General features: G+C 35.5%; 1 protein-coding gene across 7 annotated transcripts in view; it reads right to left on the bottom strand.

Moving 5' to 3' along the window:
• Positions 1-863: 863 nt before the first annotated feature.
• The window catches only part of LOC148949324 (zinc finger protein squeeze-like), a 315,758-nt gene continuing 301,092 nt past the window's right edge, over positions 864-15,529 (bottom strand). For all 7 annotated transcript variants that reach the window (XM_089093355.1, XM_089093357.1, XM_089093356.1 and 4 more), the window contains 2 exons: positions 8,385-9,132; positions 864-6,812 (listed from right to left, as the gene is read on the bottom strand). In XM_089093355.1, coding sequence (XP_088949481.1) covers positions 6,605-6,812; positions 8,385-9,132 — 956 coding nt within the window. In that variant the 3' untranslated portion in view covers positions 864-6,604. The remainder of the gene's footprint in view (positions 6,813-8,384; positions 9,133-15,529) is intronic.

Below are 15,529 nucleotides of genomic sequence, written 5' to 3'. Positions count from 1 at the left end.
TGAACTTTAGTGGATCACCATTTTCTGTTTTTTTTATTAATTAGCTTCTTGTATGATTTATTCGATTGAATCATGAGTCTAAACGCTATATCAGGAAAAATACCTAGATTTAGGAAAAAATCCCTAGTTTTAGAGCAAAAACCACTATAAATCACTAACTAGAAGAAAATCACTAGGCAACATAAAAAATCACTAGATATAGTGATAAATCACTTGGAGTGGCAACCCTGACTGTGTTGAAAATCCATTTGAATTATTACTCTCATGTCATTCGGTTATAGAGGGACCAGATACCACTAATATATTCAATCACTATTTCACCCATTTGAGGAATTAAGCCTCAAGGTCTCCTGCTAACCGGTTTCCTATTTTCTTTGGCTGAATAATGTAAACATCAAATAACATAACATCACAGATAACAGTTGTTTCCCACAGTCAATACTATAATAATACACTGTGCTAGTCCCCCCACATGCTCCTTGGCCTGTAATTAGGGGAGTATCTACCAATGAGAAAAAAGTAAATGTTCCTACGGATCAGTCTGATAGGCCTACTTAACCATTAACCACGTAATTTTTTTTATAGACGGCACTATCTTTTCACTTGCCTAGTTTAGTTTTGAGGGATCAAACTGGGAATCCCCTCTCCCTTAAAATAGCAACATACAAGAAACATGATTTTTTCATTTACCTGGGAAAATTTAGACACTTTTTTCCCAATAGAACAACTTATAGGGCCTCTGCTCTCTGTAAGCATTAGGTAAGTGTGTGTGATTTTTTTTTTAATATACTATTATTTTATTAGTGTTGCCTCCTCTTACATTCTTCTCAGAACGCCTGGTCTAACTAACACTACTTTAAAAGCAAAACAGTTGAATGGATTTATTGAACAAGCAAAAAGAATTGAGTAACACATTTTTTAAACAAATCAACTAATAATATACACTTTTTCACAAAGTAGAAATAAAAAAAATCGATAGAGGGTAGCAGGGTCACGCTAGTTTACGTATAGGTTACTACAGTACTGGATACATTTAAGTATTTTTACTATTGGACTCACAAGCTCCACTCACGCAAAAAGTGAGGTAGGGAAATACGTGAATGCTACCGTTGATTTCATAGCCTACGGCTACAGATCGACCAAAGAGAATTACTCAGAATTAAGCTTAAAAAAAAATGTAAAAACTGTACAACATAACGAAAAACTTGATGTATACAAAGCATTCTTATAACCTATTTACAATGAAATAGCACATATCACTCCATTAGCCAGACGCGAAATGAAATAAATAGCACTAAATTCTTCACTGGTATTTCACTTCGTGAACTCTGGGCTATGGCCTTAATAAGATTATTGAATAAATCTAAATCCTAACCCCCGGTCGCGTATCACAGTCCATAAGTACCAAGGTACTATTACATATCATAATGTTTTAAACCCTCTTCTGGATGTAAGAGATCCAAAAGGGCATAAAAGAGGCTACCTAATACCTTTAGAGTTCAGATAACATTCCCAACAACTGAATAGATTTCAGAATTTTTACTGAAAAAAAAATAATGGGTAACTATACATTACTGAAAGCATAGATTCTAATCAAGACGATTCGTGAAATTAAATTTCATTTAAATGACATGACATCTATTTCATGCTTTCAAGAGAAAGCATCGGTGCCAGATGGGTGCCAATACACAAATTTAGAATCGGATTTTATATCATCAAGAAAATTCTTGCATCAAAATTGAACATTATAAATTTTATTCTAAGTACTGGCCCAATAAACTTACTTTATTGAAGGCCGATGTTTTACCAAAACCGCCATGGAGTATTCAAATTAAGTAGAAACACAATCTTAGAAATTAAATTAAATTTGAACTACTATATACTTTAAAGTATTTGAAGATTGAGCTTAATATGTAAGGTAGAATGTAAATAATTTCTGTTTAAAAACTATTCTAGGAAGTAAAATGGTACTTTGAGCTCATTCTATGGAGTGGGCTGTTCTCTGAATAAGTACTTCATCTATAATCTATAGCGCTATTAAAGAACATATAAAACTAGTGATTTTGCATCACTGACATCCAGCATAAAGTTTAAAACCTCTTACAATGACTCCACCCTCATCTTCCTAATTCCTGGCAAACAAAATAAAAGAAAAGTGCATAGTTTCTGCTATGTTGATATCTGAAAACTGCAATGGGATAAGCAAGGCAAAGCGCAAGGAGCAGTTTTAACGCGGTGCTGCATCAGTCATAATTGAAAAAGATTATGAGTTAGAAATTCATTCTTAGAGATTCTTATTTCTAAAGAGTACACCAATATGATTGGATCATTTCTTTGTTAGGTGCGAGGATAGGTATTCTCCGAAGTATTAGATTAGTCAAGCTGATGCATAGGTTGCAGTAACTCAACAAGCTTTATGTTACTGACATGAAAAGTGTTTCCCCCAAATAAAAAGTTTACACAGGGATTGAGTAGTTGAATCGTATAGAAGGTGAGAAATGATGAACACAGTAATTAATGTGAACTGTAAACGTAATGCAATTCAGATAAAGGCAAGCTAGTCTCTTTATAATTAAGTTCTGACTGTAACTAATGAGCACCGGTTCAAACTGTTTAGGAACTGGCAGGTCGAATGTCAACCTGGTACTGTTATCTTTCACAGAAAAAGCACTATGCATTACTTTCTGCTTAAGGCCAAACTATCACAAAATGTTGAGTTGAGGAACGGAAACAACTGTCACACATTTACCGTCCATCCCCATCCCTATCAGAATTTTTGGATAAATGCTGGCAAACTCCCACCCCTTACCTCATAAATAATTGCTTTTACATCAAGAATAACTAAGCAGATAAAAGCTCAATTTCACTGTCATTCAACGAAACAACGAGAAATACACTTGTGAATTAATGTCCTAAAACCTAAGGGCATTTTACCCAAATAAGTCTGGCAGAAAAGGTAAAATCTATCAAATCCTCACGTTGAAGGTTGGGTGGTACTTTTATTTGAAAATGAAACATAAAAATCAGGTGGTAAGCTCTTGAAGAGGAGGACAACCTTTTCTTCATTGACACAAAATATGGCAAATTCAAGCCTATATATTTTTCTTTTTCACTATTTTACAGTCTTTTTGACAAAAATTCAGAAAGATATAACACTATTTATAGACTTGTGTTGTCGTTTAGCTACTTCTTACAACTAGATAATCTAGACGGCATCAAATGCCAACCAATCACAAGGCCCCATCCTGCCGGCCAGATGTAATCCAACGCCACCTTTTTAGACAGCAGCCAATATGGCTGCTGTAGGAGAGTGCCGAAATGTATGTATCAATTTTTATATTATATCACTTTACTAAACTGGTATATCCTAAAAGACAAAATAGTACATTCCGTATGCAATAATGGTGAGCAAAAATTACGATACCATTTAATATAAACACCTTATCGAGTAATTTGGATGCCCTTTTACCCCACATTGTAGGAAAAAGAAGTACCTTGAACCAAAAATTTAATAAAAGCTTCGAATTGCCACAACTTCCATTTCAGTGTGGCTCTTGTTTTGTTGGTAAGATATACGAATTCCAAGACTCATTGAAATTCCCCATTTCCGATTTCTCCCATTTATTTGCACCTGGTATAACTAACATTTACAATTTAGTGGCTCTTCATGAAATAGCTTATTGCCCTTTTTGGTTTTTACTTAAAATCCTCTTTTAACTGGTAATATATTTTTTGCGACACCTTATTTACAATAATACATGTAAATGCAATACTTTGAAACTTAGAATCTTCAGCTGTATACTAAACATGCCCAATATCTTTATCATGTCATTTCTCTAAACCGGGGATTTTTCCTATGTTAAAACAGCGCAATTGAAAAATTTCCAGCGCCATGTATAAAAAGAAGGTTATTTCGTATAAATCAACAATACTGTGTAATATCACATGAATAATCTACATAAATATTATTCATCACTTTTCGTACAAGATAGTGTAAAAGCTTTCTAAAAATGTTCTCGTATAATTAATATTTAGCTTCTATTTATACATAGCACAACGTACTGCAAAGCATGATGAATAATAGAACTTCACTCTGGATTTTATTTCAATCTTTTTAGTTCTTTCTTTCTCATAAACCACAAAAGCAATAGAAGTAAATCTGAGTTCAATCAATCCAGAAAGAACCAGGGTTGCCATTAACTTATTTCCAAAAATTCCTCCAAAGCTGGCCAAAAACTACCCATCTAATTGTTTGGTCATTAAAACGAAAAAAGGTTTTGCAGAGTAAAAGTTCTAAGTCCTCGTACTTACTTATATATGTATTAACGCTTCAATTGTTTGTAATATTTGAACTGTTTGACAAACTGACTTAAATTATGTTTTAGTAATTATGATAAAAAACATAAAATTCATTTGTACTTTTGCCATTGGATGCGATCATTTTAAGAGTTATCTTCTCTTTCAGAAGGATTTGGGCAAGGTAGGTGCCTGGTCTGTGAACCAAAGGGGGAGCAAGGTACCACCTTTACACTCTTTTGAGGGTCAGCACTTATGTTACTTAGTTTAATCATGACGTCGTTAGCTATTTACCCGCTTGCCAAACAGTGTTTTTGTTTGCATTGACTGGCCAATCGTACAGCTACTGATGGTAATACAAATCTTTGTTTAAAAAAAAAGAAAAGGAGAAATACAATACTTATACGTGGCAATTGAAATTATGAAACTGAATTATAAGGCCTCAACCTAGGGCATAGTACCATTTGACGCTTAAAAGCTTGTTGGGTCCCGCTAAAAAACTAATTTCATAGTTTCTTTGAAAATTAATAGGAAGTTCTATTATCCAAAACATAGGAGACAAATAATGGGAAATCAGTATCATGTAAAAAAAGCAAAATAAAATAATGAACAAAAGCTCTGAGATCCCAAATCGTATACAGCGTGCTTTCCAAAATAATCCAAAAGAAAGCTTTTCTGAAGCCAGGCTAAATACTCAACTGGAAATAGGAGCAAAGCAAACTTATTCAGATTGACATGTCTAACATAAACTCAAAATTAAAGGGTCACACATTTTGATTTTGATTTAATTCAACAAATATGAATGCTGCCTCACTGAGCAGCCTCTCATCACACCGATTGGAGCTTAGCATTAACATAGATTACCAGATGGTTCTACTTCCAGAATACCATAGGAAAAGGTGTGCTTTATTTATATTGGCCTTTTAAATGATTTTAAGTAGTTCAAACATTGGTGAATCAAGTTTGTTAAAACAATACGTGTTTTACAGATGGACATTCATCAACTGTTTAATATAAAAAACCAGCCAATTTATATCTATTGGCTTTTTAATATGTAATTTTAAACCAATCTGGACGTAAATAAAATATTGGAGAACATCGTTTTTGTTAAGTAATATTTCTGGTAATCTATGGTACAAAAAGAAACAAAATAGAAAGAAATGTAAAAAGAGAAGGAGGGAAACGTTCAGCAATGCCCTTTTAGATTTAATGAATACATGAAATAACGGTTATTCCTATTAGTTATTTTCTTTTGCGAGGGGTGGGACTGCATTTCTTTGTTGAAAAAGTTTTTGTGTAAGAAATATCGAAAGGATATGTATATAGTAGTTGAAAGATTGAAAATCTTTTTAGCATATTTATTTTGAAGTGCAATTTTGCTTAAAACAAATTGGGAGAGCGTCAATCCTTTGTTTTCGATTTCAAGTCCATTGAACGTTCATACACGGACCAAATGAAAAGCTTTTTTTGTATTTTTTTCAATGCTTCATTTAGTATCACTTTTACACACTTGAGAACATTTCTTAGAATAATAAAACTAGATAAAAAAAAAATAATAAAAATGAATATTTTGAAATAACAAATAAAATAAGAGAAGAACCAAAGAGGACATCCTACTATGATGCTGATTGAGTTAGAAACGGTTTAGAGACGTAAATAAAGTCTGGCATACAAAAAGAAGGGAAAAAAACACATTCATTACAAACATGCAACTGTAATTAATATTTCAAACTGAGGTATTTGAAATGATGCGCCAGAAGGTCTTAAGATAAACAAGAAGACAGTAAAAGGGATTAATATTTAAAGAGAAGAGAAGCTAAGAACATCATACTATATATCCACAGCCGAACAATTACGTATATGACCACCGGTTTTGAGCTCAGTGCGCTTTCGTCGTCATCTGATGACCGAACACACCACCAACATTTAATATTGCAAATGCACACTTTCACGACGATTGGCGCAGTAGCTGTCTCTCAAACGCCATTTGAAGAAGAGCCATCTAATAACCGTGGCGAATTCGGCATTCGAAATTCGACTGATTTGCAAATTATAGTACGGCAGCCCCGGTGTAGTTCTGCCGCACTGAATAGTTACAAAAAGGCACCTGTTTACGTATACAGAAAAATAAGTGGCGCATTTTCAAAAGAAAGAAAAAAAGTATTGCTTCTAAATTCTGCTCGGAGAGTCGCACATTGGAAGAGTTCTAAGCTAATGTTTTCACTGGGTGTATGAACAACGTTTCACTGGATTATGAGCGAAAGACTTTGCTGGCAGTCTTTAGAGTCACAATGACTGTTCCTTGGAATCACTGGCTCTTCTCCTTTCCAAAAGAGTAATGATCGGCGCCACCTACCATACCCAAGTTCGGATGATGCGCATAGTTCTTTATTTGATGCAATGAGATTAGCTGATTAGGGAATGAGCTGCCAGTGGGTTTCATGTCCATGCTTGTCATCGACATCCCCATTTGACCAGGGCCTTTAGAAAACGTCAGATGTTCATACGGAAAGTATCTAAAAAATTTCAATAATTAGATATGTTGACATTCTGAAATGTATGGTGTAAAGAATAAAACAAAAAATATGCATCTAGAATTTGCGAGTTTTTACGTTTATTTGGTTTCGTTTACCTAATCTCAGTGATTTGTAGGCAAAAATGGTTCTGCAATCCCTTAGTTATATTTGAAGTATTTCTTAAATTTACATTCTGCTAGTAATGGATCGATTTCCAGAAAATTATTTGGAAGAGAGGCCATAACTTCAAAAACGCAAAAAATAGACTAATTGTACGGAATGGAACTCCTTGAGTACGTGACTGGTTTGTAGTTATGATTAGCCATTTACATTTCGATATTAGTATTATTGATATTACACATTGAGAAAAAAAAAAATCGGATTTGAAATTGAACTAATAAGAAATTCCTGATTGTGGACTGGAACCTCGTCTAATGTAATCAAGACAAATACGCTGTATTTTGATTTGTAAGATAACCTAAAGAGGCCCATAAATATTATATCGAAGCTACAATAAAGGTGTGTGCATTTTGAACACTTAACTTAAGAAAAGCCAGTTCTTTATCAAAATGTATTTTATACTGAACGTTTTTTCTTATGTCCTAAATTAGTGTTGCCAGACACATTTGTGCCTTGTGTTATTTTTTGTGTGTTTAACTCATCATAACTCAACTTAACTCATTTGTATGTATTTCTGGATGGCTGAATTATTATATTAAATTCATATTACATCCAATTTCATTAGAGGTTCACCAGCTATTCAGCAGCTATGTCAAATACTTTTGACAATTAGGATCTTTAGATTAACTTAATTTTAGAAGCCAACTCGACTAAATTTGTATTAAAACGTACGGAAGCGCATTACTCCCAATTAAAGACGTAATCAAACAACAAAACTATTGGACACTTTTTCCAACCGGTGCCCAGTTCTTTTGAATACTTGGTAAAAAGTAAATAGCAAATCGAATATTACAGAATAGGATGAAAAATAAAAACAAAAGAAGAAATAAATATATGCCCACTATTTTTTTGAATTTTTTATCCATACACGGAAAAAAATTCTTAGTTAAGTTTAAAGGATAATTCTTCATTTTTTTGCAAAGTAACAATTTAAAGGAAATGGATAGGTGCACACAGGATTAGCCCCAGGAGATAGAGAGGGACTAAAAGCATGAAAATTACATTTGCAGCATACCCTGATTACATGTGTAACATAAATAGTTTCAAGTGGAAAAATCACTGGAAACTAAATTCATTTCTCGAAACAGTTAAATATGGCGTAAAAAACCAGTAGTAATGTTCACTATCCATCGAGGGAGTTGATTAGCAATCTGGGCCAGTAATTTTTTTCAAAGCACTAGAATTTTCTCCATTCACCGAGTCTATTTTTTTCAGAACTTGCTGACGCCCAAAAATTGCCCTTACTTTTACAAGAAAAAATCGTGTCCCTATCAACGCCTGGAAGGTATGTCACTCATTTTAAAAACTAGGGAATTGCTAGCAACATGGATGGTTAGCCTATACAAAAATCCTTGAAAAAACATAGTCAAACCAAATAATAAGGAAACTCACCCTCTAGTAGCATGGTTTCCTCCTCCCATTCCTAACTGTCCTCCTCCGAGAGGGAGCATTCCAGCGGTATTGATAGGTGTAAATGCTGACGCCGACGACACAGATTTACTAACATCATAACCCATACTATGCATAGTGTGCATACTATGAGCATGACTATGGCGCAGATCTTCACTTAGTTGTCTATGGTCTAGGGCTAATCTATGGTCTAGTGCTGCCGAGCCTTGAGTACAGGCGTCTCCTGGCTGGTGTCCATGACCATGACTCATCTCTAAGCCGGAACTTAAATCACTAGGCTTGGACCAATAGGAAGGATCTACTCGAAGCGCAGCAGCCACTGCAGCTGCGGCAGCTGCTGCAGCGGAGCCTGTTAATGCTGGTCTCTTGTCCGATCTTTCTGCATGCTTTTGCATATGTTTGGCTAGATAGGTTTCTTGGGTATAGGACTTGCCACAATATTGGCAAATATGGGTTTTTAAGTGCTTTGACTCTTTATGTTTAGGAATATGCTCAAGAAGGCTTGATTCATCTGAAAAACATTTGTAGCAGCTATTACATTTGTACGGTTTATCTGTCTGGTGGCACCTACTGTGACTTTGAAGGTTGCTTAGTTGACTAAAAGCCTTAGTACATCCAGGATGGCGACATTTGTACGGTTTGTCACCCGTGTGAGTCCGAATGTGCTGCTGTAAGTGACTTAACTGAGTGAACTTTCGCTGACATATCTCACATCGGTATGGTTTGATGCCTGAAAGATTTAAATTTTAGTACTTGATAAAAAAAAAAAAAATAAAACAACAAAAAAGACTTGATTAATATGGTCTTTTTAAATCTTTATACCAGGATAAAGGGGCCTATTACGTAGCTCTAGAGCTGCAAAATCTTAAAAAATCTACTAAGCCCTCCTCTTAAAAAAAATTGCGTATGTACCACTTTCCATGCCGGGTTTGAAATCCTATCCTTGTATGTGCATGAAAGAAAATGTATTCTGAAACTAATACTTGTAATGCTAAATATAGATGGCGCTGGTATTACCGATATCTGAAAATCTTGTGTTGTAGAATCGAAATTTAAAAAAAACAAATATCTTTAAAGTTGCCATTCCCCTAGTTGGGATAGCTCTGGGATACGGTTTGCTGATTAAATCACAGGGAGCTTTCCCCTTGGTGTCTCTGACACCTGTACACTTGTTTTACGGTGAATTATTTGGCTTTTGGCTTGCCTTCACTGATAAATTGCTAGCTGTTAAGCCTCCTCTAATCTTACCTATCCAATTCCAACCTGCTTTAGGGTGCTCATCAAACCATTTTTACCCCGCTTTGACACTTATTATAATGCCTGCTTTTGATTCATTTTGCTTGCTTAATTTACTTGACTGAGGACCCCCCCTCCCTCTGCTTCTATCTGTTTTATTTATTTCATATTTTTTGACTTGACTTTGTTGTTTTACCTGTTTATTTTTAGCTATTGGTATTTTAATTTATTTGGGATGACTGACAGAACAGTTAGAAGTCCTGTCACCCCTGACCTAAATAATTGTAGGGTAAGAATTTTGGCCATAGAAGTTCCAAATGAAACCAACAAGTTGTTGACAATAGAGAGTAGAACAGTTATTGCAAAATAAAAACTGTTTGAATACCTCCAAAATCATGAGTATAGGGGCCATTATGGTTCAATGATAGAAAGACTTGGACCAGACGGCTCTATTATCATAACAGCTACGGATCAATCAGTAGCTGCTACTATACTTTCAATCTCAGATATGGCAGTAAAATGATTGTAAGGTAAAGTTGGTCCTTGGTCATAGCTCCGATCCCACTTTAATCAGAAACAGAAAAGCTATTGTATTCATCCCATTTGAGGTCACCAATCTGGATAGTTTTACTAGGGAGGTCAAAGGTGATAATGGCCTTCAAAAATCCAAGCCCTTTGGTCATCCTTTTGGTTTGCACCTTCAATCAGGATGTTCAGTTCCCACTGAAAATCTCCGTTTCAGGGACAAGATACAAAGTAAAGCAGTTTATCCCCCATGCAATACAGTACTTCAATAGCCAAGGTTTTGGTCACATGGCTTCTAATTGCCACAGAGGCAGAAGTTGTCTACTATGTGGTGGACAACACAACCTTAAAGAATGTTCCCAATCCATGACAGTAAAGGAAGAGCAGGTACTTAAGTGCCCAAACTGCAATGGAAAGCATGCTGCTAACTCCAAGGAGTGTCCAATGTTCGTGCAAAAAAAAGCTATTGTTACTTTCTCATTCGCCGATAATGCCCCCAAGAGGACTGCCAAGGCCGTACCCAGGATTTTTTTTCGGAGGGGGTTTTACTAAAAAAAAAAAAAATTTCGACGGGGTTTTACACACAAAAAAAACCTAAAAAAAACGCATAAAAAATTTGTTTATATACATTTGTTTTACGTTTTTACAAGTCAAACAAACATTTCGGGGGGGGGGGTCAAACCCCCAAACCCCCCCCCCCCCTGGGTACGGCCTTGAGGACTGCTGCTGAGGTCTTGAAGAAGGGACTTCGAACTCATATGAAACATGTCCCCCTGGTACACACAGACTCCTTCCCTCCACTGACACCTAATCCACCTCCAGTTGAGGATCTCAACAAGAAGTACATGACCATGTATGAAGGTGTTGCGAGGCAGATCTCTAATCTGACCCAGATGATAACGTCCCTTTGCAAACTGGTTTTCTCAGATAGTGCCACTTAGTCTCGAAAATACAGTCCTTAGCCTGAATGGCACAATTGAAAACCTCAACAAAGAAGTTTCATGCCTTTCCACCAGTGTCATGTCAGCAGATACCAGTAGCCCTGACAAAGTGGAAAGGGAACGTAAAGGAAAGGATAAGGAAAGGAGTCTATACCAATGCTTCCACTTTGTTCCTACCAGATTTCGTTCGGTCTGTTTAAAAATTCTGACACCCAACCGCAGAAAATCCGACTTTTTTGCCGACACCATACTGGTCCAAAATCCAACAAATTTCAGACTCCAAGCAAAAAATCTGACATATTCCGTCGCGTAGGAACATTTTTCTTTTCACGAGTCAAGCTTTTACACTCGTCTTTCCTACAGCTCCTCCTCCCTCAATGTTAACATACATATCTTTACCATTCCAAAAAAAAGTAAAACCAATTTTTTTCGCACCTTTTTCACACATACTTTTATTCTTTTTCATGTCATATTTAAAAAAAAATTCATATAAAATCCTATTTTCCTCAGATACAAAACAAACTTTTATCATTTTTCTTCTTTTTTAACTGCGCTTTTTTCAACTACACTGAACGCACTCGTCTGCTCTCGCGTTATTTTTTACAATTTCAAGTTGTTTTAAGAGGCGAACATCGACCTCTAAATCATGGGACACATGTCTTCTTCTTTTAATGCCAAATTTGGACTACATAATTGAGGTAAGGGTCACACTTTTCAGCGAGTTCCTACCATCTGTTTTAACGTCTTTCAAGATTGAAAAGAACCGCTCCACAAAAACGTTCGGAAATGGAAAGGTCAGAAGGGGCTGAACAGTGCCGACTATATTAGGGAGCCTCTGAATATCATTTGCTGTCTTTATAGAAGCAAATTGACGCCAAAAATCACAGACATCTGTCACATTTGGGAGATCAAAAAGCAGTAGGCTCTGAAATTCTTCTACTATCTTTCTTCCATCCCTCGACGGTGCACTATCACTGTAGAATATTTTGCAGAAGACCAGTTCCACCTACGTCCAAAGCTTTCGTAGGGTCAAGGATTTCACACAACGTAATCAATTCGTCCTCAAACGAGAATCACTGTTTGATTTGCTTCAACGCCTTCATATATAACTTACGATCACATTCATAAATGACTTTCACTTCAAGTTAATCTGCTTTTGTACTCGGATTTGACAGCAAGGTTTGAAGAGACTCATGAGCTGTGTTCCAAGTACAGATCTTCAGCTGGAAAGTATTCACTTGCTTTGTCAGGGTCGAGATTCAAAGGCGAGGTTTATCTAATGTAGCTAGTATTCACGAAATGGTCAGTTTTCCTAGAAGTATCTCCACCTCTAATTTTGTTTTGTGAAACAAAAGTTTTTCACTTTGGAAAAAAAGATTAAAATCTGTAAACAGATCCAGCATATAGAGCTATAACTCAAGTTGAATCTGAAGCAGGGGATTCTTTAGGGTTTAAAATGTCCTGTCATTTGCGTGAATGGGATCCTTGTTCAATAGAACAAGAGAAAAAAACCATTTGTATGAGTTTATTCATGATAGTATATACCAGAATTAAGCATAAAAAATCATCTGTGTGACTTTTTTTATTCTACATAATCAGATGAAACATGATATGATCTTTTGATTGATTTTACACTACATTATTTATAATAGTTATTGGTAATATTCTGTCCTTAATATATAAAGGAAAAATGAATTTAAAAATGTTGCCACCCCTATGCCCCTCAAAATAAAGATTCAAGACTTCATCAATGTAATATACAGTTTTGCTACTTGATTTAACACATCTTGTAGCAGGGGCGTCGTTTGGGGGTGGCAAGGGGGGCAGTTGCCCCCTCCCCAATAATGTGTAGAAAAAATATTATACATCCCATGCCCTTTGACTATCCAGACATGGACCCCTTTTGCCCCCCCCCCCCAATAAAAAATATGGAGAATCGCCCCTGTCTTGTAGGATAAATGAAGTTCTGATTTAGCTGACGAAAGACAAAAACTAAGGGAGATATAGGATATTGAAAGTGTTTGGTTATTTAATAGCTTAAACCCCCAAACTTGTCACCACAAAAAACGTATATAGCCCATCTCTTATCAAAACCCCTTTAATTGTTGAAGAGGCCTAAATTCTTTTCCCATTTCCATAGCGCTTCGTTTACTAGGGCTCAATTATTATGAAATAGCACTCAGTGAAAAATACGTGATAATTAGGAATTATTCTAGCCAACAAAACAACAACGGATATTGAGGCGCATTCGTGAAAAACGTAAATGGAGTTTGCTGAATAATCAAACAGTTCGTGGTAACGAACTGTAAGTAAGGAGCGACCCGGCTCAATGATAACCGAAACTCTAAAAAACGGGATTTTGATACCAATAGATACATCAAAAGAATCAGATTTTAATTCTGATTTCAAATATATAAGTTTCATTAAGTTTAATCTTACCCATCAAAAGTTACGTGCCTGAGAAAATTTGGTTGATTTTCGAAAAAAGGGGGAAAGACCCCCTAAAAAATATAGAACATTAATGAAAATCACACCATAATATTCAGAGTATAATACAACCCTAATTTAGTGGTTTAAAGCGACAATAAAAAAAAATAGTTAATTTTCCATTTTTTTCCCGAATAGATAAAACGGAGTGTTTTTTATTTGTTTTTTTTTTTTTTTGTTTTTTTAAAACGGATTTTTCTGTAAGAAACCGGGGGCCTATAAAATAGGTGTAGGGCGAATTTGAAAGGCAAATAAAATTCATATTTCCCATTTTTATTGACCAAAAAAATGGAGGGCAAAAAGGCCCCCTCCCACGCTCATTTTTTTCCCAAAGTCACCCGATCAAATTTTGAGATAGCCATTTTGTTCAGCACGGTCGAAAATATGATAAAAATGTCTTTTAGGATGACTTGATCCCCCAAAGTCCCCAGGGGGAGGGCTGAAAGTTATGAACTTTACTCAATGTTAACATTTAGTATTGGTTATTGGGACGTATACAGACTTTTTCAGAGGAGATTTTTTCTGGTAGGTGGGGGACGGAGCGGCTCGGGGGCTACAGGGCCGGATCGGTCCATGAAGGAAGTGTGCAGGGGGGACGGCACATTGCTATGAAGGGGGCGCCGGATTTCCCAGCATTAATAAAGAAAAAGATCAGGAATTAAATAAAAACAAACAAGTTTTTCAACTGATCAACTGATTGTGATTAAGAGGTCATTTTTAAAGAACTGGAAAAAAATTCGAACTATAGTTTAAAGAGCAGGGTATTGACTAGGGGGCGAACCCCCTAGTATACGTGTTAAAAATTTATGAATATAGAAGTTCGTTACGTAAGTTAATTCTAAGTTACGTATATTTATTACTAATAATAACGTTCGTAAATAAAATTAAACAAGTTTCGAGAAAGCCATTTAACCAAATATAATATGCAAATTTTGTTTTAATTATTCATGTACGGTGAGCCAAAATCAAAACCTGCATTAATTCAAAAACGTTCAAAAATTAAATAAAAAAACAAGTTTTTTTAACTGAAAGTAAGGAACGACGTTAAAACTTAAAACGAACAGAAATTATTCCGTATATGAAGGGGCTGTCCCCTCCTCAACGCCTCGCTCCTTACGCTAAAGTTTGACTTTCTCACAACTCTATTTTTTTAAACAATAAAAAAACTTTAGCGTAAAGAGCGAGGCGTTGAGGAGGGGACAGCCCCCTTCATATACGGAATAATTTCTGTTCGTTTTAAGTTTTAACGTCGTTCCTTACTTTCAGTTAAAAAAACTTTTTTTTTTTATTTAATAGGAAGTAAGAATCAAGTTGTTTTATATTCTTATCCAAATGGGGAATAAGTCTACACCTTTACCTTAGGTGCATAACCACCAAAGTTTGTGACTATCAAAACAGTTTGATAGTCACTAAAGTCCTGTAAATTTAGTTCCCCTGACTGAGTTCAGTATCATCAGTGCCAGTGTTTTTAAATTGTTGGAATGAAATAGTAAATCTTGCAATTTAGTGGTTATAAGTTAAATTTGTATTACTTAATTTGTTGTATATGCATTACAATTGCAGTATGATAAAGCGTAATTGTGTTATTTTGATTGCTGTTTTCCAACGCAGGCAATTGCTGCAGGTGAATAACCCCCAACCAAGAGCAAGGTAAGTGATACATGACCTAGTTTAGTGAATATTGACCGAAGTGACACCCAGTAAGCTAGTGATTACAGAAGACACAGAAAAACGAAGTGATACGAACGCATATGACCTATTGGTCGAACGCGTCAAACCTATAACAAACAACACATCTTGCTTTGAAGTACAATTATCTCACTGCCATTTTCGAATGCATTAACCGAACATACTTTTCTTACAATATAATAAACTCATTTTCTTAGTAGAACAAATTAAATTCTTCAGATGAAGATAAGAATTTACAGATCTCAGGAA

The sequence above is a fragment of the Artemia sp. Qi Xiang Cuo genome, chromosome 8 (assembly GCF_049724085.1).
Source record: "Artemia sp. Qi Xiang Cuo chromosome 8, ASM4972408v1, whole genome shotgun sequence".
Lineage (NCBI taxonomy): Eukaryota > Metazoa > Arthropoda > Branchiopoda > Anostraca > Artemiidae > Artemia > Artemia sp. Qi Xiang Cuo.
This window is presented reverse-complemented; position numbering and strand designations above follow the sequence as displayed.